The 23714-nt window shown below is 43.3% G+C and overlaps 1 protein-coding gene across 6 annotated transcripts in view; it reads right to left on the bottom strand.

Moving 5' to 3' along the window:
- Positions 1-23714, bottom strand: part of TTC12 (tetratricopeptide repeat domain 12) — a 220595-nt gene that overhangs the window by 94734 nt on the left and 102147 nt on the right. For all 6 annotated transcript variants that reach the window (XM_085647350.1, XM_085647352.1, XM_085647351.1 and 3 more), the window contains 3 exons: positions 12720-12791; positions 12233-12293; positions 8099-8287 (listed from right to left, as the gene is read on the bottom strand). In XM_085647350.1, the coding sequence (XP_085503476.1) occupies positions 8099-8287; positions 12233-12293; positions 12720-12791 (322 nt within the window). The remainder of the gene's footprint in view (positions 1-8098; positions 8288-12232; positions 12294-12719; positions 12792-23714) is intronic.

Raw genomic sequence — 23714 nt, 5'->3', positions numbered from 1 at the left:
CGACCATTCAGAAAGAAGCCACTGCTGTTCGAATGAGGCACACATCTTTCTTTGTTACAAAAGTCCAGCAGCTCAGACAATAAATGCAGTTTACGTGCATGGATATATTTTACAAAAATACAGCAAGGGAAGGAAGCACAAATGAAAGGTTCAGAGTCAGATCTCACCTGCACTAGTGGCACCTTTAGAGGTTAGAGACCCCGCGCGGCTCACTACTTATAGTGACAAGACCAGTGGCAGCTGGCATGTATGGAGGAAACGTGGGGGAGTGGAATAAAAGTAAAAACAAGTTTTCAAAAATCCCACTTACCTTCCTGACGCGACGTCCTCCTCCTCACTTGGGTCGCCAGAAAGGCAGGCTCCAGGAAATTGAAGTAATTAATCCTGGCGCGGCTCTCATGCTGAGAGCAGTGCCAGGATTGGAGGAAGCGGACTCTCTCTGCTCCGAAGGCACTGGAGCCCTATGGTGTCTCTAACCCAGCTTAGAGAAGTTTACATTGTGCATGTCTGGCTGGCCGGCCCAAGATGGCCGGCCAAAAAGACATGCTCATTTTAAACATAAGTGCCCTGCCTATCATTGCTTTCTGCTGCAGAAATCAGAAAGCCCCACCCCCCCATCCTGACGCCGGCTCGGGTGGGGTTTTGAAAAGTAAAATGGTAATAAATTAACTTTTATTACAATTGTATTTTTCCATCTGGGGGCAGTTTTTTACTGGGGCGACGCTCCTCCGCCTTAACGGAGGAGCCGCCCCTGATCTCCAAACTTGTAGTTGTGACTTGATGCTGACATTTTAGGTAGGATTATGCCGGATTTGCGCCTTGGAAGCCTCACTTCAGTGTGGCCATCTTGCTTGCCGGATCTCTAGCCCCCTCCCCCCCCGGCACAAATTCTTGATTCCATCTGGAACCGTTTGTGCAGAAAGACAGTATCCACGCTCATCAGGGCATGCAGATCCGTCTCTTCAGCATTCATATTCTAGCGAATCCACACACCACCAGACGTCAAGGTGCTTATAGCTCTCCCTGGTCAGTCACACCTCCTGCAGGGTTGGAAAGCTCCTTCCAAATCTCAGCAAGCACTTTGGCTTATATGTCAAATCAGATCTGAGGAGCACCTACTCCTTTCCTGCCAAGGCTTTGGTGATGTACCCTCACCTTTGGAAGCAGGCTGTCAAGCAGACACTAGCTCTGGTTGCATAGTAATCCTCAGAGTACTCTACAAAGCTTGCCCTTTCTTGGTGAAAAAAGAACTTGTAACTGGAACAAGTGGGTCAGTGGCTTGACCAGGACAATATTCAGATGTTAGTAAAATTAGGACATGCTTGGTGCGTCTCTCCAAGTCAAAGGACAGGTCCGGCACCACACTCATGCAAAGGACAGGCACATATCAAAGCACACACACTAGATTAGTTGAGGCTAGGATCAAAAATCAAAAACTAGGACACCAGATGCTTAGAGGTGTGCAGGGGAACACAACTGTACCCAAAGCCCGGAGACATTCCCACCCCAACATTAATCCCTTTTGGGTGGATCCTCTAGAGGGATCTATACATTTCAGACTGTTCCAATCTTCATAATGTTCATCAGCCATATGAAGGAAGGATGCAATTATCAGCTGTGCTTGTTTGAAACATGTAAACCCTCCCTTCCAAATGGAGCACTGCCCATCAGTTTAAAACCAACTCTAGACACATTTCTTGCAGCATTAACAAGGACAGAAAAAAATGCAAACCCCCTTCTTTTAGTTTGGACTCATCTTGGCATTTGTCTTCTTCTGAAACTTTTTAGATGAACGGCACGATCTTGTGTCATAATTAGCGGTCATACCAGGACATAATTGGTGACATGTTAGCAATTCTGATATAACCGGCATCCAGCACATTGACTCTTCTGCTAACAGAATCCCATTTCCTATCCTTTTTGTTCAACTGAGTTGTGCATGCTTATAGACCTTCTATCTCCACTTGGTTCATGAAGCATCCTAGTAAAATGTCAGGAGATTAATACTTCTTAGGAATTTCAGATTCGTTTTCCAAACTTGTCACTGGTCTATTCGTTGTCAATATACCTTCTTTCCACAGATGATCCAGTAGATGTATTGCCCTAATAGACATTCCTGGCTTTTCTCCGAAATCAAACACAAATTCGATTTCTCTGAAACAGACACTGGTAAACTAAATCTGACTTTTCCATGACAAGTATAGAATCAGCAGATGTAATTAGGACAGAAATCTTTTGGCTATGGTACTTGACTTGTATCATTAGAAGCCACAACTTTCACCATGCAGCATGGGCAACATTTTTGTTCCCATCATTGTGAGAACCTAGGCTATCAATATCCATACTGTCATCCTCATTACTCCTCATTACTTCTCATGTCTACTGAACTGATGTCCTCATCAAATTATCTGCCCTGATTATCACTGTCATCCTCTCCTCTCCTTTGTTTTGATTTTGTCTTGTATCTTCCTCTCCTATGACATAGGAGATACTTGTGGATGTGGAGGCAGAAGCATAGGTGAAGGCACATTAGGTATTACAGGAGGCACAGGTGGAACACAATCGGTGTGTAAAGCCTTCAAAGGAACAACCAGAAAGAGGTGAGGTAATGATGAAGTTGAACCTGGTTCTGATGGCACCATTGAGAGACTAAAACTGACGTACCGGGGTTCTGCAATCTATTGTAAAAGCCAAATATCATGCTTCCCAATTGTGGGTGTATTTCCAGTGGCACATTCACCATGGGCCTATGTGGTGTAGGACACTGAACATCATCTCATTATGCTGCAACAAAAGAGGCTCATCATTTCATCTGCAATGGCTGTATTCTCTTCAATCCCCAATCCCAAAGCATTGTGCAAAAAAATTAGGTATCCTCATTGATGACACCCTATCCATGAAGGACCATGTACGGGCCCTTTGTCGCAAGGGTTTTGCCACCATGAAACTGCTACACAGGCTTTTTCCCTGGATCCTACTAGACTGCTGAAGAACAGTCACGCAGGGCTTGCTTATGAGTCAGCTTGACTATGGCAATGCTCTATTTGTGGGCATGAACTAATCTCTCTTCACTCGGTTACAGGTGCACCAAAGTGCCGCAGCCAAGCTGGTATGCAACAAAAACAGATTAAGCTCAGCATCAGAGTGCATGAAAGATCTGCACTGGCTTCCCATGCGCCAAAGAGCGGTTTTCAAACTACTCAGCCATGCTCACAGAGCACTATTCCAAAATGACCCTAAAATACTACAGGGAAGACTCAAGTTCTATGTCCCGACAAGTAACCTGCGGTCCTCATATCTGGCACTAGCCAGAACTAAACGTATAAAGAAAGTAAGGTCCGCAGGACGCTCCTTCTCATACTTGGCAGCTAAGAGATGGAACGATCTCCCCACAGACCTACGACTCACATCCAACTATCTGGAGTTTCGAAAAAAACGGAAAACTCATCTGTTCCCAAAAAACGAACACCTTCCTGCCTGTTCCAGCAGCCTAATACCCTCGCTCCTGCTATCAGCGCCTTGATATCCCCTGGGATGAATGTCACGCTCTATAAATAAATAAATAAATCTCCTCATCTAATTGTACAGTGACATATTTAATGTTTAAGTCTCTAACAGCTAATGCAGTCTTGCTCTGTACAAGCAGTTCATGTTTATATTTTTCTTCTGTCAAGAAACTGTCCATGCCTGAATGAGGATACATTTCTTTTGAGCTTCTGAAACCTTCATACTACTACCCAGAGGACGAACACTGTAAAAACCTTTCTAGAGGATAAAATGATGAAGGGGAGAGAAGTAAGGACAGGAGAGGAATAGTCAATGGAATTAGTGAAATGGAGAGAGTTGATGTGACTGTTACAACTGGTGGGAAGGTCACTAAGGTAAAGAAACATATTTGAAGAAACTGACGATGTAATCGAAAATGCTGTCGAAGAAATTGGCAGATTCGTTAATGAGGTTAACCAATGAGGGCGGCAGCAGAGGAGTTAAAAACAGGAAAAATAAACCTAGTAACTGGAACCAAAAGGCAACTTAAATTGACTTTCAAGGACTGAAATTAAACTGACAAGCGACTGGCCTCGGAAATTGACATGGATCATGAGGATTCCTATATAAGCGCACTCGCCTTTGTTTATGCAGGCACACTCACAACTGTCAAACCAACGGATGAACCTATCATCACTGTAGAGAAATGTCTTTTCTTTTGTGATGAAACATTTAATGGTAAGATAGTCAAATCCGGAGAAGGTAAAGCTTTTGCCTTTTTGACTGGATTTCAAAATCCAACAAAGCATGGTTGACCATTTGGGAGTGTTTTTGTGGGATGGCAGGCCTGTGACGAACATTGTCCACACTGTTTTTTCTCACCTTTTTTTCTTTTTCTGCTTCTGTCATTCCTTTATCTGGTGACCAGCAGTCTAGCTCTTTTAAAAAAAGGCTCATAGTGTCTGAATGTTTTGAATGGACAGGACCAAAATGCATAGATTTGCCCTGCTCCTCCAGTCTAGCCAGTGCCAATCATCTATCTCTATCCTTTACAGTTTTTTTCAGCAAATTCAAACAAATATGTCATGTTGATTCCGATACAGGCAAGTTATAGAGAGTGCATGCCTGTCATTGCTGTAAGTTTCACTCACCACATTTGTCACATCTTGTAAAAATATTTATTTTTTAGATGTTCCTTTAGCCATTGCTGGTGCTTAGTGCGCATCTTCAATGCAGAAATAATATTCTGGAAGAATTCCTTAAAAAATTTGTATTTTTTTAAGACAACTTAGGAGAGCTTTTGACATGTTCTCTTCACATTGACTGCGTAGTGAAGATCTGGCAGCTAGATATGGGTGCCTATCCATATGGTTCTGTTACACTGCCATTGAACATTGGTTACCAAGGATTACAAGCCGGATGACAAAGAATATTCAAGCATTTGAATCCATGAATGATCCAACTGAACATCACAGAACTGGTGGATTAACGTCAGTTCACACATTTAGGGTGCTTCATGTGGTGCCTTAAAATACAATATGCTGTAGGCAATGATATCTTTCATTGGATTAAGAAAAAGGAGACTAGAGATAGTCTGGTAGAGAGATTTCAAACAGAAGCTCAGGATGGCTGAATACGTGAAAAGTTCAGACGATATCCACTTTAAATACATTAGCCTACAATTGACTTAAATTTTACACATTTACATAATCAGTGGTTATCTTTCAAATATGGCAAACATTCGGCCCTATTTTGCTGTGAAGACTATACAGGAGTCAAATTCAGCTGTAAGTAGTTCAGACCTCTAACATCGCAACGGTATGACCTGAACCTTGAGGTTTTCCATTGTAAACTTAAAGCATCTTCAAACTACATTTTCAGACACTTTTCTTGATGTTATGTTATGTTATGAGGTTTTATAAAGCGCACAGCTGCCCCAGCAAAGGGGCGTTCCGGCGCTGATAGCAAATGGAAAGGGCGGCAGGTGACAGAAAGGAGGCCTAAATTGAAGGAAAAAGGTGGGTCTTAATAGCCTTGCGGAAAGCTAAGTAGTTATCAATGTTCTAATAAAGATAATGAGTCAATGATATTATTTACTCATAACCTGGTGCTCCTTAATGTCACTCTATCTTAATTTTTTTTCTTTTTCTGGATCTGTGTGTGTGCATTTGCAGGCTAAAGTTACGTCAGGAAAGGCAATTGATGGCTATGCGGGAAGAGTCTATGGGGGACTAATGTCAGGACCTGAGTAAAGAAAGGAATCCACACTAACAGGGAGGAACAAGCAGAAGACATCTGATAAAAGTAGGTCAATGCATAAAAGACTTTGGGCCATATGTATCAAAATGTTCTTTTGCGTTTCTCAAATAGCAATTTTTTGTGAATCGCTATTTGAGAATCGCAAAACGCTATGTATGTAGGATTTGCAAATAATCTTACGAATCTTAACTATTCCTTTGCGATTCACAATTAAGAAATACCTCCCTATGCATTTCTATGAGCCTAGAGGCCCATCGGAATGAATAGGAACACATTCTCATTTTGCGATTCTCAAATAGAGAATCGCAAATTGAGAATGCAATTTCAAGGGATCCAGGGTGTCAAAAGGACACCCTGTTGCACCCCTGAAATATGTATGTGCGCCACATGGCACTTTGACAAAATGCAAAAAAGTGAATTTTTCACAGAAATCGCAAATTACCACCAACTTGAATTTGGTGGTAATTTGCGATTCTTAAGGCCACATTGCACTTTTTCTGTGCTTCTTACATTTCATTTAAGGAATCACAATTTGCGATTCCTTAAATGCAATCGCAAACAAGGGATTTGCAAATTTTGCGATTCCTTATTTTACGAGGCTGTTTTTCATTCATACATACCACTAAGCCCAATTGCGATCGCAAACGCCGCAATTCTGCGAATTTCGGCATTTGCGATCGCAATTTGGAATGATACATATGGCTCTTTACCTCAGAGGCATATCCAACCCAAACTCTCTCATATTTAACTGACAATGGACATGCACCAACTATGTATATAATTCCTCTCAGGCTTTTGAACCTACGAAATAGTAGCTGCAGTCACTGACAAAAAATGTCACCTTTGTTCCCCATTCAGTAATACAACATTTAAACAGGCAACTTCAGGGTCCCTAGTGAGGCAATGAGGTTATGTCTGTGGTATTCTGTAGCAAGAGCTGCCCTGGGATATTTTCACTGGACAAGTGGAAGTCACAGTCCATTGTGAAAAGTCAGTGCTATTGCTGGGATCTTTGTTTGTTTACATGGGGAAGTCAGATGTTGCGTATGATAACACAGCTTCTGGGCAACTGTCAACGGAGTCAGAAGCTGAGCCAGGAAAGTTGGCAGTCATAGGAGCATGGGGAAATCAGTGCTGCAAATGTGGCCAAACAGAAGGAATCTTTAATATGCTAGGAGTCTGGGAGTCTGAAAAGGGCGTTAGGTCATCAGTGAATCGGCATGAGAAGTCGCTAGGTTAGGCAGGGGTATAAGCAAGTAAAAACACTCAATTGCACAGTGTAAAGCAAGAACCATCTTCAAAGTAGCATGTTGCTCAGTGTCCCTTTATGTGGTACTGGATTTCACGACGGTTCGTGTGGCCAATTCCGGAGAGGTTGCAGCATCATTAATGTACAGAATCTGAGCCAGAGTCACACTGGAGAACAATGCAGTGTGCAGCTGGACAAAGGACAGACTGCTTTTGCATTCCAAGTGTCCACTCATACTGAGCGTTCCTCCCCTACACAGAGGGTATTATTACAAGTTCCGTGAAAAGATAACTCCAAGGTTGCTCTCGGAAACAATGCTCACTCTTTTTTCATTAACTTAAGGAATTGCAGGAGTTTTTGTCACATTGTTATATCAAACAAAATAATTCTGAGGTTGTTTCTTAATGATATGTACACATTGAAAGTCACATAATATTCTGCTGTCAGGACACTAAGTTTGAGATAACCTTGAAATCTTGACAACCCTGTGTCTATATTCATCTACCTATGTACCATTCGAAGTAGGAAATATATTTTGAAGCTCCTTTTAGGCCATTGTAGCATGGATCATCTGTCACAACCCTGGTCTCCAGGTCAATATGTGCTTTCCCTAGTGTAGGAGAAACTCAATCAAATAAACTGACTCCTGTGTACTCTTGTCACTGTGTCCATATCATCTTATCCACCTAATAATCATATGCAGGGATTCACATACCATTAACATGGGTAGATGTACCAATCGATTAGACATGATAAAATTAACCTTCAAGAAAAGAAATATCAATATCTACAAAAAAATCTGCAAATTCTCAATACAAGACGTAACTGACGCCAATTTTCTTTGGAGTTTGTATCCCACACACAAGAATAATGTACGTAAGTAAATGATTTTTAATAAACTCTTTTTGGAGAAAGAAGTAAACAAAAAAACACTCCATGGAATAAACATCAACAAAGTAGAAAACTTCTAAATGGATGGTCTAAATCATGGCTACTGCACTTTCATGGTTGTCTGCTAAAACCAGGTCTAGTTGAGAGTGGTATGGACTAGATAAGGAAGTTGGTATACACACTGAATTTTACATGGCTGCTAAAAGCACTTACAGTTTTGCATTGTGACAGTCAGGAGTCGGATTCCTCCCGCGTAATAGGCTGGTGCCTGGTTCACTTTGGACAACTTCTGAAGAAGCTCCTTCACAGATACCAAAGTTTCTTTCCCCAAAGCGAACTCCTCCAGTGCTTTCTCCTCCTGGATAGCTTTCTGCTCATGGAAGTCTACCTCGTTCAGATAATCTGAGAAAGCAAACATGTTTCTATGTACTATTGTCAGAGGCCATTTGATTTGTGCTAGTAATTCTTAATCAAACCGCGTGAGCTTGCACACCAGGATATAAACAGATAAAACTCGTGCTATAATTCAGTGAATTTCTACCATATGCTATGCAAATTGGATGTTCAAACTATGTTGCAATAACAAATCAAATAAAAGATTCAAAGGTGTTGAACAAATGTGTATGTATTCAGGGAGGGGGACAGTAATTTGAGAACTCAAATCAAAGCTCACATATGTGGACATTGAGGTGGAGGGGACAGTTTAAGTGGCAAACAACTGAGGCACCTTGCCAGGCTGGGATGAACAACCAGAACACAATATTAGTTTAGGCCCCAACTATCACAATCCGATTATATCAAAGTTCTGAATAGTAGCTGTTAGCGAAGTGAGTCAAGAGATAGATGGTGTTGAGGAAATGAATAGGTGGACAAAGAAATACCTTGAAGTGTTTATAGACATATTGGGAAAAGTAAACAGCTTTCAACAGACAATAGCTCTGAAACAAAAGACCACACCAGTTGTAGCACAAGATACCTTCGAGTTTAACGGATGAACTGAGAGTACAGTTGGAAAGATTGTGCAGTTTCGGAATCATACAGCTGATCAGAAGCTGAGAATGGCTTGCATCCATGGCTCTGGAATGCCAACATGATAAATCTTCAAGATTGTGTCTAGACATGCGTGATCTTAACTGTAACATTTGGGTGGATTGCGAATCATTCATCATTAGACATGCCTGTGACTTATTATCATTGCGAATCATTCATCATTAGACATGCCTGTGACTTATTATCAAACATAGTTGCGCTAGAAGCCTAGACACTTTACTGCCTTTGTAAAGAAACTGCATACTGATACAAACACATGCCCTCTGGATTGGCTGCTGCAGGTTCTGTTTTTCAGAGGGTAATTATGAATGGCTGTTCAGGAGTGAAAGAAGAGTAAAATATTTCCAGTTTTTGGAAATATTGAAAATAAATTGTTTGATATTGAAAAAGAACAACTCAGGTTTTTCAGTTTAATTGTGTATGTATTTAGATAATATTTAGGACACCATGATTCTGAGGTAGGGTTACAGACCAAAGTAAAAATATTTAAAGTGATAAAATCAGGCCCCAGTGCCAGTGTTCTTTCCCTAAAAACAAGATAAATGGTTTAATTGCAACACAATTGGCACACACTTTGGCACCCCTGTAGGTCCCTAGTGAGTGGTACCCCTGGTACCTAGGGCATAGGCATCAAAGGGGGTCTCTAAGGGCTGCAGCATGTATTATGCTACCCTAAGGGACCCCCATACAAATTGCATGCAGGCTGCAATTGCAGACTGCGTATCCTGGTGCAAACCATGAGTGAAAACGCAACATGGTACACTTACTGTGTGCCATGCCAAAGCCACCCCTATAGCAGGCCTTGTAGCCCAAAGGCAAGGTGCATTATATTACTTGTGAGGGAATATCTGCATGAACAAATATGACCCTGTGCTGTTTGGTTAAATTAATAGATGGTACAAGTGAACAGGGAAGCCATCTTAAGTATATGTACTGGGCACTGGTCATTATGAGTTCCCCAGATACATGATGACTTTACTGAAACCTATTGTGTTTGGTATCAAACACCATGTCTTAATAAATCTGTGCTGTTGCTACTACTAACTTTATTATGACATGCAACCAGCGGGCACTTTAGACGTGCCCCCTGAAACTCCTACCAGTATCTAGTGTACTGACTGACTGGTATTGTCCAGCCTGCCACCACAGACAAGTTTCCGACCCCTGCAGGTGAGAGCCCATGCTACTTGAGGCCAGAAACAATGTCTTCACCGAGGAAGGTATTCACACCTCCTCCAGCAGGATGACTAGTGATATAGCATATAAAGGGCAGAGGCTTCAAAGTCCCTGCCGCCTTTGATGTGTGACCCCGGCTTCCCTCAGACCTGGGAGATGCCACCCCCTGCCCTGAGGCGCATTAAGAAATTAGGTATGCAAGTAGGCATGCTGCACCACCAGGCTAGTCACACCCCTAAGGTGGGCTACCTTATGGGCTCCACGAAAAAGGGGTTCCACCATCTTGCTTTAGGTGGAATAAGGAACTCTGGGACAAGGTCAGGCCCACCCCCACAGGAAGTGGTCATATAGGGGGTGTAGGGACCCCAGGGGAACGTAGCTCATTGGCTACTATCCTTCACAAGTTGCAAGCGTCAAGGCTTGTTTGTGCTCACCACCGCCACCAAAACGTACGTCGAGGGACTACGGAAAAAGACTGCTCCACACCAAAGTGGCTTTGCTGTGTTTCTTTTCCCTCTTCTGCGGGAACACTAAGAACCATGAGAACCTCTAACTCACTGACCCATTGGACAAAGCCCCTCTGCACCTGAGCTCCCCAGTCTGAGCCCATGTACATCCATAGATCCATAGAAATGGCACAGAACAGCCAATGCGTTTCGTCCACTACATGTGGACTTCATCAGGGTGTAGTTTCTTCAAATTATTGGAGCCTGAAGCATGCCGTGATATGTACTCTGGATCAGTACAGGCAGAAGTAATCGCTTGTCCTTCGTTGGAACCCCAAATATATATGGGCCAACAAAACTCATCAGAATTCTTGGATATATGGCAAGGAAGCACCGTGATATGTGTCTTCTCCCGCCTGCCGAATCGGAAGGACAGACGATTACTTATACCTGTACTGATCCATAGTATATATCACGGCATGCCTCAGGCTCGAATATTTTGAAGAAACTATGCCCTGATGAAGTCCACATGTAGTGGATGAAACGCGCTGGCTGTTCTGTGCCATTGCTATGGAAAATAAAGTGACCTGGAGCGCCAAATGAAATGAATGGACTAATTTTACTGATCTGGTTGTGCTCTCCACACCCATTTGTTGATATTTTCTATCCCGTCAGCATTGAACTTCTCACCATGTGAAATGTTGATGGTTAACACATACATTCAAACTTAAACTTGTACGGCATAAAGAATGTGCTGCATTTAATGGATTTCAGCATGTGGACTGAGGTGCAGGTATCCAGGACTGGCAGTTCTAGCCCAGAAAGTGGGAGTTGTGGACCAGAATCAGTGATGCACCACATCATTCTGAGCACATGGAAAAGCTTAACAAGCCTGTGAGTTGGATCTGTGAATGAGAAATATGTAACGAGTGACAAATACATGACTATACAAGTGAAGGCTATCGGTGAGTGGCCAAGTTGTGGCTGAGTATTAACTGGGCCAACAACTGTGTGACTGAGTGATGGACATGTGGGGATAGACTTTCTATGTAGTATGCAGGAGTGAAATTGAATAGCAAATGCCCCCTGTTTAAATTAGTGCTTTGAAAAGATTTAAGAAAAAGAGAACCCAACATATTCATATATATGGGCCAAAGCTTCATTCCGACTTATAATGATCCTCGCCTCAGCAATGGGAAATGAGAGGGTGCATCACTTGCAATGCCCCTTCATCCCTTGGGATGCTCTGCTTCAAGCTGCCAATACCTGAGATGGATCAAGGCACAGAATGACAACCATATACTAAGGTCATTGATCTGTGCCAGTGACTGGTAGCTGAAAGGTACACTGTCAGGTCAGGGAGACATGCAGGAGCTTGTTAATTGCAGACACAATTCCAGCATTCTTAAAGTAGGGCAGGGCTGAGATATCATATGGAAGCTAATGGATACCTAAAGAGATTTTATAAATCAAAGGTTAAGGTCATACAAAGATTCTGGGGTAAATTGCGCTATGATTAGTCAAACTGTATAAGTGAAACATTTTTTATTCTAAAAGACATGCTACAAAATGAGAGCGATGAACCAGTAGCAACATAAACTGTGTAATGAGAACTGTTGAGAAAGAATGTCTTTCCTAGTCACAACAAAATAGTAATTACAAAAAATAAAAGTACCTTTTACTAACTTTTCATGTTTGTGGTCAATTTCAAGAATTTTCTGATAGCAATTCCTGGCCTAGATGAGGAAACAATCACATTAAGATTTTTTTTTTTTAAATGTTAACAAATGAAGTGTGGCAGTGGATAGGAGGACATTGTATACCAAGATTACATCCTTGTTTAATACAGTTTGACCCCTGAAACACTTAACTAAACGGTGTTTACTGTATGCAAGAAACTCTGAAATCAAAACAGTACAGATTTATTGAGAAAATCACTGGTTATAAGTATTTTCACCTTCAAATGTGTATAGTGCAGCATACCCCATACATATCAACTGATGAACCCCAAACTTTCAAAAAATAATGTTATCAATATTAGTAAACTTACATTGTTTCCATAGTGAAGTGTCGGCAAAACACCACAAACAACAGAAAACCTTAGGATATATAGACCTAGCAGAGTTCTAATATTCCTTCTCAAGAACATAATGGGACCTTACCTCACCATAGTCCTTTAGTCCAAGATTCGCTTTTCCCATGTGAACGTACGCTTTAATACATTTTTCATTGCACTGCATGAATAAGAATCATAAATCAGTTAGTTTACGCACATATGCTTGTCTACTAAGTGCTAATAAGTTTTGTAACATGACATTTTAATTGTTTGAAAGATTATGTTGTAATATTATATATAAACATTCACAATGGTGTTCACCCCTCACCCTATGGGAGGCATATAAGCCTGTTCTTCGTGGGCAGGCAATCTCGCTGATCTCCGGCCATAAAAAGGAAAAGGCAAAAGTGGTGAAGACCCTGGAGCAGGAGGTGAGCCAATTAGAATTAGTCCACTCTCAAGACCCCTCAGACACAAATACACACCGACTTCACCTTAAAAAACCAAGAATACAAAGAATACTTATGGGAGGACGCGAAAAACCGACTAACTGCCACCCGGCACACAGTATCGAAGTAGGGGATAAAGCCTGCAATCTCCTGGCTCGATAAGCGGGAACGAGCTGATCGATGGGTGGCGGAACTTCAACTTGCCACTGGAGAAATCACAACAGACCCCTAAACAATAGCAGACACTTTGGCGCTTCACTATGCGCGTGTGTATGCCCCGGCAACCACAGTACAGCAGGTAGAAGCGATGGCATTCCTCCGAGACATCCAGCTCCCCACACTTACAAAGGAGGAGACTCAATTACTAGAAACAGAATTCACAACCAAAGAACTAACAATAGCAATAGGAAACATACAATCAGGAAAAGCCCTAGGGCCCAATGGTATCCCAATAGAACTATATAAAAGAGGCACAACTAAAATCACCCCACACTTACTAAAGATGTACAACTCCAGCTTAGAGACGGGAGAGCTCCCTAAAGATCAGAGAACGGCGACAATAGTGACCATCCATAAACATGGGAAGCCAGCCCGAGAGTGTACCTCTTTCCGTCCCATATCTTTGATTAACGCAGAGGCCAATATCCTGGCCAAAACATTGGCCAACAGAATGACACCTCACCTAAATTCTGCTCTTGGATAAGGCTACTATATACAAAACCACTCGCACACGTAGTGGCAAATGGACACATATCCATAGAATTCCCTTTGGGACGTGGAACAAGACAAGGCTGCCCACTGTCACCGCTCCTTTTTGCACTTGTACTGGAACCTTTGGCAGCCTGGATAAGGAAAGATCCGATTATCCGCGGGCTCCGCTGGGCAGAAGGATGGGAAGATCGTAAATCCTTATATGCAGATGACGTTCTGTGTATATGGCATCCCCCAAACGCTCATTGCATAGACTCATAAATATATGTGAAACCTATGGAAGGCACTTTGGATACACTATTAACTGGAGCAAATCCGTTATATATGTCCTGAAGAACAAGTTACTTAACTTCGGTAACGATGTATCTGTAAGAAACATTAGTTAGTTAGATTCCTCACCTTAGAATATCCCCAGGCGTCAGACTGGATCCGGAAGATTTTTCGTCAGCAATACCACTTGCGCGTCGCTAGGCGTCGTCTGCGGCTCCGTGTCCGTCGTCGGCGTCGTGCGCCGGAATGACGTCGTCGGAGTACTTAGACGCCGCCCTCGCGCGCTGACGTCAGTTCTTCTTTTTTCCGCGCCAGTAAGCGCAGATCCGGGAGCGGCTCTCGATTCGGCGCAGTTCCGGGTCTATCCGCCGGAACAGCGGGTCCGGGATATTCAGGCCCTGATTCCCATCTTTCGGCCTCTATCCTGGGTTTCGGTCAGGCTAGTGTTGCGGCTTCTGGGGCTGATGGCCTCCAGCATCCTACTAGTGCATCACGCCAGGCGGCGCATGCGGGCTCTGCAGTGGGACCTGAAGTTTCAGTGGGCCCAGCATCACGGCAACCTGTCCGACCATGTCTACTACATGGGCTCCAGGGCTGTTTAATCAGGACCTGCCAAGTAATGGATGTAAACCTTTCTATCACACACAAGAACACAAGTGTGGATAAAGACAAGGTATCATGAACAGTGCCACAGGGATCCTCTGTGTCTTGCTAGCCTTTCTGTAGACATACGTGTGTTCTTGCTGCAACTCCCAGAGCAGTATCAAATGAGCATGCAAAATCAAGTTACGTAAAGAAGACCACAACCCTAGACCACATGCTCTACCAGATTGAAAATAACTTACTTTGCACTGACAGAGAAACAGATACAGGCTCACCATTCTTTGTTTAGAAATCCTTGCTAAGCAACAAGCATCGGCAAAGAAAACAGGTCTTGCCTATGTGAGATCTATTGGCTTTCTCAATGTTTTTTAAGGTGTTGCACACCAAAGCGAACGGCTGTGCAACATGGCTTAAAGTGAAAAAGGTGCTTTTGCCCAGCGCGGACCGTGTCATATCACTTTTTTTAACCATGTTGCACAGATGTCCATGCTGCTGTGCAATATGTAAAGAAAAAGCAAGGGGGGTGAAACAGGAGAGGGAGAGGGGAAGGGAACAGCAATAACCAGCAATAACAGACAGCAGGAAGAGGGGGGATGAGGAAAACAAAATGAGGGAGTTTCGGGGGAGGAGGAAGGGAGTACCAGACCGGGGAAAGGGGAGGGGAGAAATAATCTCGCAATCACAGCATGAGCAGCGGATGGGCACAAATTAAGTAGATTCAATCTGTGCTTAGTCCATGCTCCATAGACAGGAACGGATGTCAGGCTTGGCCTGTGCTGCCAATTAGGTCGCTGCAAAGAAGAGTGACATTGAAGCCAAAATATATTAAGCAAAGAGCGGCCTTCAGGCGCTTTTTGTAAAAATTACTTTCTCGCAAGCTACAGGACATGCAGTGAATGCGCTGTCTGGGAGGCGTATTCAATTCTGACCTCTCCGTATGTGCCCTAAATCAATGTGGTGGTCGGGACATATATTTACAGCTTTCCACACTCATGAAAATCCAGCACAACTCCAAAATGACCATCATAGGGATTTGTAGGAAACCCTGGGGACAAGACAGCTGGACTATTCCATAGTGGCCTATAGTGAGATCCCAACAAACACATCAAAACATTACAAAGGGTTCATAACCAGGCAGGTAGCATACACCTTCACTTCAGGAATTCTTCCTTCCTTCCTTACTTCTTACTGCATCCCAATACTGCCTTAAGGGTTTGGTTAAATGTACAAAACCCAAGAATATGAGAGCGAAAGCTCCTTTGAGCAACGTATTGTTAATAAAATTAAGGAAGATAATCCAGGTGTACAGTGTACAGGAAAGAGGATATTTAAGGAGCGATCAACTCAAATGTATTGCTATTTTGTCTGGGAAACAACCTACTGCTTCCTAGTAGGGATAAGCGGCATTCATTGTCTTTCGCTGAAAATTGAAATGTGATTGCAGCTATAGAGCTCCTGAAAATCTAGCCTACTTTTCACTCCTTAGTCTGGTATTTTTAAATGAACATAGGTTATGAGTTTGAAGTCTTTAGATTGAGACTAAAAGACCTACTGTGGCTGCAGGCTCCTTGTATTTATTTGCAGTTGATAACTTGATAGTCACAGTCTGTGGAGGATTATATTAAAGATTTCTTGACAAAATTGCAAACTTTAACTAGATTGTCTTAGTATAATTCTGTTTCATATTCTAATTATATAATGTTTTAAATTCTGTGTAATGTTTATGTGACTAGTGGTCTTACATTTATAAGATTAGTAAACCTTCTAATACTTTATTCAGTGATGTAGACATGGAAGTATTCATGAAATGCTGCACTGGTTCTTGCAGGGCAGTTAAAATGAAACATTTTGGTGAGTCGTATCTCATGAAAGCGTAAAGGATTGCTTTTGCTCAAGAAACTGCTGTATTTTCTAAGGCACTAGTGTTCATTTTGCCTCAGTATCCTGTAATCCCAGTTTAATAATCACGCTACTGTAAGAGCTGCAAGAAATGCCTTTAATTGCACATATATCCTGCCTAATTTGCTTCTCTTTCCAGAGTAATTCAGCCATTCCCATCACATAATTTAGTCAGGTACTGCCACAGAATTCCAACAGCCTAGCTAAAATAGCACCCACCGAGCTAGAGCTGCAATTCAGGAACGCTGCACGTGCAGACTCTTAAAAAAAGACACAGAAAGAAAAAAAACTCACCAACTTGGGGTGAACCAACGCTGAAACATCTAATCAAATCCTTAGATACAGACATTTACCCCAGAAATCCAATATCCGCCATTGAAGCCTTAATGAGAGCAAATTGCTGTACTTCGAACTGTGTGGCCTCTCTTTCATCTACTGCCACAGAGGTAACTCAAAATTGATTAATGAGACGTGCACAGCAATCAGAAATAAGTAACTCAGACATCCCAGCAAATAGGTTCATATCCCTGCACTACCAAGCAATCGCCGCCCTTTCAACCCTTATCCAGGAGACTTTTCAGAAGGAATTAAACCTAGCTTATTGTAGACTCTCGTAGGATCAGGGCTGTACATGTAGTGGCCACAGAAATTCAGAATTTCTTGGGATTATGTTGTTTTCTGAGAATCCTTCAATGCATTAAACAGTTCTTGGTTTACCTGATTTAACTCAGTTTGTAAATGTAAGGTATTTGTGTGGATACAAATACATTTGTTATATCTTTGAAGGACTTCATACACAATCCCATAATAGCTTATTATTTACGGGCCACTTTTTGCTGCAGTTCTGCTGAAAATGGTAGAAGTAGCTATCAATTTACTAAACTGTGTTCGTTTTATCGACTTCAGAAAGATGAAAGTCGGAGTAGTACTTACTTATATTACAAAACAGTAATGCCCTGGTGGAATTCAGATGTTAGTATTGGGTGCTTACTCACAAGCCCTTCTTACCGGTTATAATGGTTTAGCTTGTCATAAATGATGGTTAAGTAATTGACATTTTGCAGCAGAAAAGCACATACCAACAATAACAGCTGGTGTTGACACTGTGTGGTGAAACTCCCAGGCTCATGGCTGGAAACGGAGGGGGGTGCATTAAATACTCATGGAAACCAGTGGCTCCTACGCTGCTTCTAAGCACTCAAGTTGGTCTACTGTTTATTTCAGGGGCTTATATGGTACACAATAATCTAAATCCGCAAAGGATTAGTAACACAGAGTCGGCAAGCTTCTTGAAGGTGTGCATCCTTCCAAAGTAATTCTTGAATTTTTCAAAACTTCCTGAAAGATAGTTGATTTTCCAGCACTTTCTGAAAGAGGTGTAGTGTTTCAGTCCTTACTGAAAGACAGCAAGATTGTTTTTCCGCCTCAAACTGTCACGTTTTCAATCCTTCCCTGAAGATAATCAGCTTTTCCAGGAAGGTTCTTAGTTTCTCTGATGCATCCTTGATGGATGTGAGTTTTCCAGAACCTTCCACCTGCTCCTCAAATTTTTTTGACCCCCTCCCTGAAGCCACGAGAACTTTTCAAGATGTTGTCATTAAAAAGGACCTGGGCCCACTGTACTCTAGGGAGGGTGTCGTCAACTGTCAGCCCGCGTCCCCTTAATTCCAACTGGTCATGCGCAAGGACGTCACAGGAACTCACAACTCTTATTATGTGGCATAACGCAAAATAATGCGACCCCTGCATACAGAATGCAGAGAAGGGAGGGGCCCTGTCAATCCCATGTCTCGAAGTCTGGGCAGAATTTTGATTACGCTGGAGTAATCAGAGTAATTTCTGCATAACTCTTTGACATGGAATTTCCGAATACGCCTGCTCGCATATTTAAGAGTCATTTGGGGGTATAAAATCATTCACTATTCATGTTCTGCCATATTTAGAACTAAATGCCGGCAGTACGTTGGGTGAAACTCCTACCCCAAGAGCACATTTAGTGAGCGTGGCTGCTCGCATTCGCTATTCATGTTCTGTTACATTTAGCGCTATTTCTCAACACTAATGCATCGCTGTGTCCATTTGGGGCCTTTTTGCTCTAAGAAATAGTGCTAAATGCAGAATTACTCCTCCCACGTAATTCACTCATAATCTTACCGACATTTTAGGTAATTCCACATGATCATGATATACGGAATTACGTGAGTTACGCCCACCCCTAATTTTCCTACAGATATTCATAGACTTTGGATTGAATGGTGGTCTTCTGAAAGCTTTGTTATGCAGCCGCCATGGACAACAGTGGAAATGGTTATCACCAAGTTACTAATCTAAACCCACTTGGATTACGCATGACACCGTAGGCCTAGAGACGGGCTGGAGGCATTTACGGTTCTAAAGATTGTGGTTTTATTGTTTCACAGTCACGCGCACACTTAATTCTGGTCAGCAGAGGCTTTTGCGTATATAGTATTTTCATGGCTTTCTGGCCTCCCCATTCATAAGACTTTGTATCCGCTTCAAAGTACTTTAGTGGTGCTTTGTAATATCATTAGGAACAACATATTTGCATTCATACGCCTGATAATAAACATGGATAAATCACAACATCCTTTTGCTGGCTTCATTTTATACATGCTTAATATTAATTCCGCATTAACAGCTAATCCTTTAAGCAAGAGAGGGTCTGTACCAGTATTTCTCTTGTTACTAAAAATACAATTTGCAAATAGCTCAGCATGCCTAAAAGATCCCCATTATATGGTCTGAGAGTTTTCTGCGCGGTCATTGTGAACCCTACTCAACCTGGGCAAGCTAGTAGTGTTACACACTGTTGCCTTTAATGAGTGAACAATGGTGTGTGTGTTCTTGTCTACAGTCCATGTCCCTGGCCATGGTGTAGGTCCCGCAAGCCCAATGAACGACCAGGATGAGAGTGAGCTTGGACGGTACAGGACACCACTCCATTTCCTGGCAATATATCAGCTGGGCACATGCAATACGGTTTTTGTTTTGTTTTTTTAGAGTTTTATATAGCACGAACTAGACCTGAAGATATCAGGTATCAGAGTGCTTTACATGAGCACCAGTTTGGTTACAAGGGACACTTTAATGTTTGTTAGGCACAGGGAGATTAAGTGATTTGCCCAGAATCACAGGATGTTGAGCGTCGTTGCCGTGACTCCAACTCAGTTCCCCAGCTTCAAGGTCGACCGCTCTATCAGCAAGGCTATATCCTCTCCACTGTTCAGGCTGGTAGTCAGGGCTTTAAAGTAGGATGAAACAAGCATTTGCAATGCAATAGGTCTCGCATTTACGCGAGTTTGAGCTATTGGCATTGTAAATGACAATGCCTTTTATTTATGTTTTAAAAACGAAAACAAAAATAAAAAGCATTGTCATTTGCAATGTCAATAGCTCAAACTCGCTTAAACGCGAGACCTATTGCATTGCAAATGCTTGTTCTCCGTGGCTCCTGTAAAAGAAGGAAGGGTGATCGGGGCAGGAGACAGAAAGAGTGATCGAACGTGGACATGCAGTGGCCTCGCGGATGGAGGTCTCAAGCAACAGAAGGAAGCGGAGGAGGGTTCATAGGAAATCAAGACAACGTGCGCGAGGCGTCAGAAGCACAAGGGTGGGCTTTAAAAAACAGTAATAATGAGAATACCACATTGGCCCAAAAGTGAGCCTTCAGGGACGTATTTTTCCATAATGTGACCACCCCGCAGCAGCTACAACTATTATGTGGAAAGCCTCACTGGGTTATGCTGGGGTGTTTTTTCCATAAAGACAATCTATATATACATAGGCTAATGTAGAAAGCAACAAAATAGATGAAACTATTATCCAGCCAGTGAAAATATGATATAAAGGTAAGAATTTAAAGAATACAATTTCCCGAAATGCCACATGGAATGTCACGCGTCGTCATGTCATGGGCTTTGATAGCGCTCGTTATGATGTGACTTGCATGCTGCCTGACTTGTTCAGTCCCCCACTTCACTTTTTTAGGACGTGTGCCCTGACTGTATGGCATACTCTGAAATCATATGGAGCGCTCTACTTTGAAATGTAAATTTAAAGGCGCTCTTGGGAGGTGTAGGCGATGGCCAGTACCACAAACTGATAGTGTAGGGGTGTTGACAGCGCAAGTGATTTCGTTGCAGGGGATGAAAGACAGAGGTGAGAGAGAGGAGCTGTCAAGAGCGAATGAGATAAGCGGTGGCGCTCGCGCGGTCGACCAGTTCATTATTTCACACTCTAAAGCACTCTCCCCGTCTCTCTAATCGAGCGCCAGCAGAGAGGGGTCGCTGGTCCAAGTAAATTTCAGAGTAAAAAGCCGATTCTAAACAGTAAATGGAGACAGAGCTACCCCTGCCTGGCAACTGTTCCCGAGATCGTTCCTTTAGATGTAAAGAATCCGCTGTTCTTGTTTTGTATTTGTGGATTTTGCAAGTAGTGTAAGCAGGGCCAGACCCCGAACAGAATCAAACAGAGAATCACACAGATAAACAAGCGGAAGTGATCGCGTTTGCGATCAAACATCAAAGCGGCGAAAGTGAAAGTAATCGAGCAGAGCATCAAAGGGCTGGGTGAGAAGGGAGGGGGAAATGCAAGGAGCAGAGAGGAGCAGCTGTGCACGTGCACGCCATCGTGCACTCAAGCCCTAGGCCAGCAAAACCATGTGGGTAGCACTTTTGAAAGCCCACTTACAAAATGTCTCAAAGCGAGACCTAAAAACGGGGGGGGGGGCGCGGCGGCTCTCTAAGGGGCGTGGCCAATGTAATTAAGGACGTGGAATAAAACACACAAGCTAAAAATCTGTGCTTAGCATAGTGTGCCGCCCGACTTGTATTTTGCTGTTTCTGTCGTTGTATCCAGATAACTGATACAACAAGTAACATCATACCAACAACAAGTCAGGACTATTGGCTTTGTCAATAGTTGTTGGTTGCGTAAGATAAATAAGCAGCAACTATGGCTTGTATATGATATTGAAAAAGCTTCCACTTAAAGCCCTGGTGACAGCACGACAATGTCGCTGCTCTTGAGTTTCAAAAAGAGAAGGGAAATCCAGAGAGAAAATGACTCTCTTTAAAGGATTTCCCTTTTCCCTACAACGCTCTCCTGGCATGACGTCATGCCGTAATTTCTCCACTAGGGACAAGTGAGCAGTGTGAGCAGCACACATCGATGTGCCTTCTGTCACTGCAGTCCGGGAAAAAACGGACCGCCCGATAGGGACCCATTGCGAGGCCCCCTTAAAAAAATCTGCCGGTGCTCAGCACCGGTGAGACCCGGCCCACTTAAAGCCCTGCTGGAAGTATACTGGCGCTGGTAGGGTGCCTGCTCCGACCATTCTCAGGCCCAGTAAAAGATTTGCCACCAGTGAAAAAATCAAGCACAGTGAAGGGGCGTCCAAAATATATTTACCCTGTCACAACACTCAGCAGCTTAACTACTGGTAAAGATATCATTCTGGTAATCTCTAACCACTGTGCCACGGTAACCACAAATGATGTTGCAACATCCTTGTCTGGGCCTGGGCAGCCACTTCAGGGCTGTCACCTACATCACACAGAAAGTGCCAGTTCAACAGAAACAAGTGCTTGTTGCACTCACCGGCACAAATCAGGCACCGGGCCAGTTTCCCATTTCTGACGAGTTCCCAGAAATAAACTTTAGCACCACTGCACAAGTGCTGAGGCAACCAAAAAACTGCTGAATCTTTTACAGTAAGCAAACACGATCTGGAACACAAAAGCATTTCTGACGATTGGTTATTTCTGGATCACATCTATCTTTGCTGAAAGGTCTTTTGAAAACCTAAGCAAACTGCTCGCTCCATGGTTTGCATATTCCTATTGTGGGATATTATCTCTGCTTTGAATAATGGAAATCACCGACAAAAGGTTGCGGCAGCGTCAGGTGCACATGGCGACAGCCCATAAGTCAAAGCAGCCATCAACATCAGTCACGATCGTGTCAAACGACTATGCAGAAATACAGTATGACAACAAAATACCGTCCAACTGATGTATTATCTTCGGAGAGAATAGAACCTTCGCCCTCGAAACATGAGCACGGCCATTGATCTTGCGGAGAGGACAAGCAGTGTGTTGCAGGGGGCAAATCCGTTTCAAATGATTGCACTCTGGTGACAGACGTTTGGAATGACTTTTTGTTGCTCGTCAAGGTTTTTCAAGGTTGTGCCTGCCTAAGGTCTCGCTTATATCTCATGGATACTGAACATGAATATACAGAAGCAACCAGAGGTGGGCGACTGCCTCAGCAGAGAGGAATCCCAAAACACTAGCCCAAAAGTGGTCTGTTATTGCCAAAGCTTGATTAGTGAGAACTAGATTCGTAAGAAGTGCCGTAAAAACGTGGGGGCAGATTTATGAGCCCCTTGCCCCTCATTTACGCCGCCGTTGCGTCACTTTTGTGACACAGCGGCGGCGCAAATCCTGTGCCATGCTGCGGGGTATTTACAACGTGACGCATCTGGCAGATGCGTCACGTTGTAAAGCCCTGCGCCACATGTAGGCGTTCTGGAGCAGGGGGGGGGGGGGGGCATTCCGGCGCAGGAACGCCTCCTAAAAGTGGCTGAGTGAAATCTACAAGATTTCACTCAGTCACATTTAAGGCCATGCTGCGTCAAAACCCTGCACCTGCTTGAAGCAGGCGTAAGGATTGACGCAGCATTGTAATGATAAGGCACCCCCGAGCCTTGCTGGAGCTGCGTCGCGCTTGCGACGCAACTCCAGCAATGCGCCGCCTTTCCGACAGGAGATGCGTCACGCATCTGCCCATCCGAGTGCCACGGTGCGCTGCATTGTAAATGCGGCGCATCAGTGGTGGCGCACGGGTGGGCAGATGCGTCGCAACTCTTCTGGCGCATCTCTGCTGATTAGCAGAGATGCGCCAGACGTCATAAATCTGCCCCGTGCTGTCTTCAGTACAGGTGCAAACTCACAACAAGGGGCAGCACCTCACTGAGCCACAGATTGGTGGTTTCTAACCGCTGGCCCATCGTTCAATGCAGAGGGACTAGCAGTACTTTAAGGGTGGGTCAGTCATCCTATAAGCGTGTTAAGTCTATGGCTGCCCCTGCCTGTGGAAAGATGGGTGTGAGCTTTCATAGGACTGTGTGCCCACTAGTAATAGGCACC

Source organism: Triturus cristatus, chromosome 3_2 (assembly GCF_964204655.1).
Source record: "Triturus cristatus chromosome 3_2, aTriCri1.1, whole genome shotgun sequence".
Classification (NCBI taxonomy): Eukaryota; Metazoa; Chordata; class Amphibia; order Caudata; family Salamandridae; genus Triturus; species Triturus cristatus.
The sequence above is the reverse complement of the archived record's forward strand: the minus strand, read 5'-3'. Positions and strand labels throughout refer to the sequence as shown.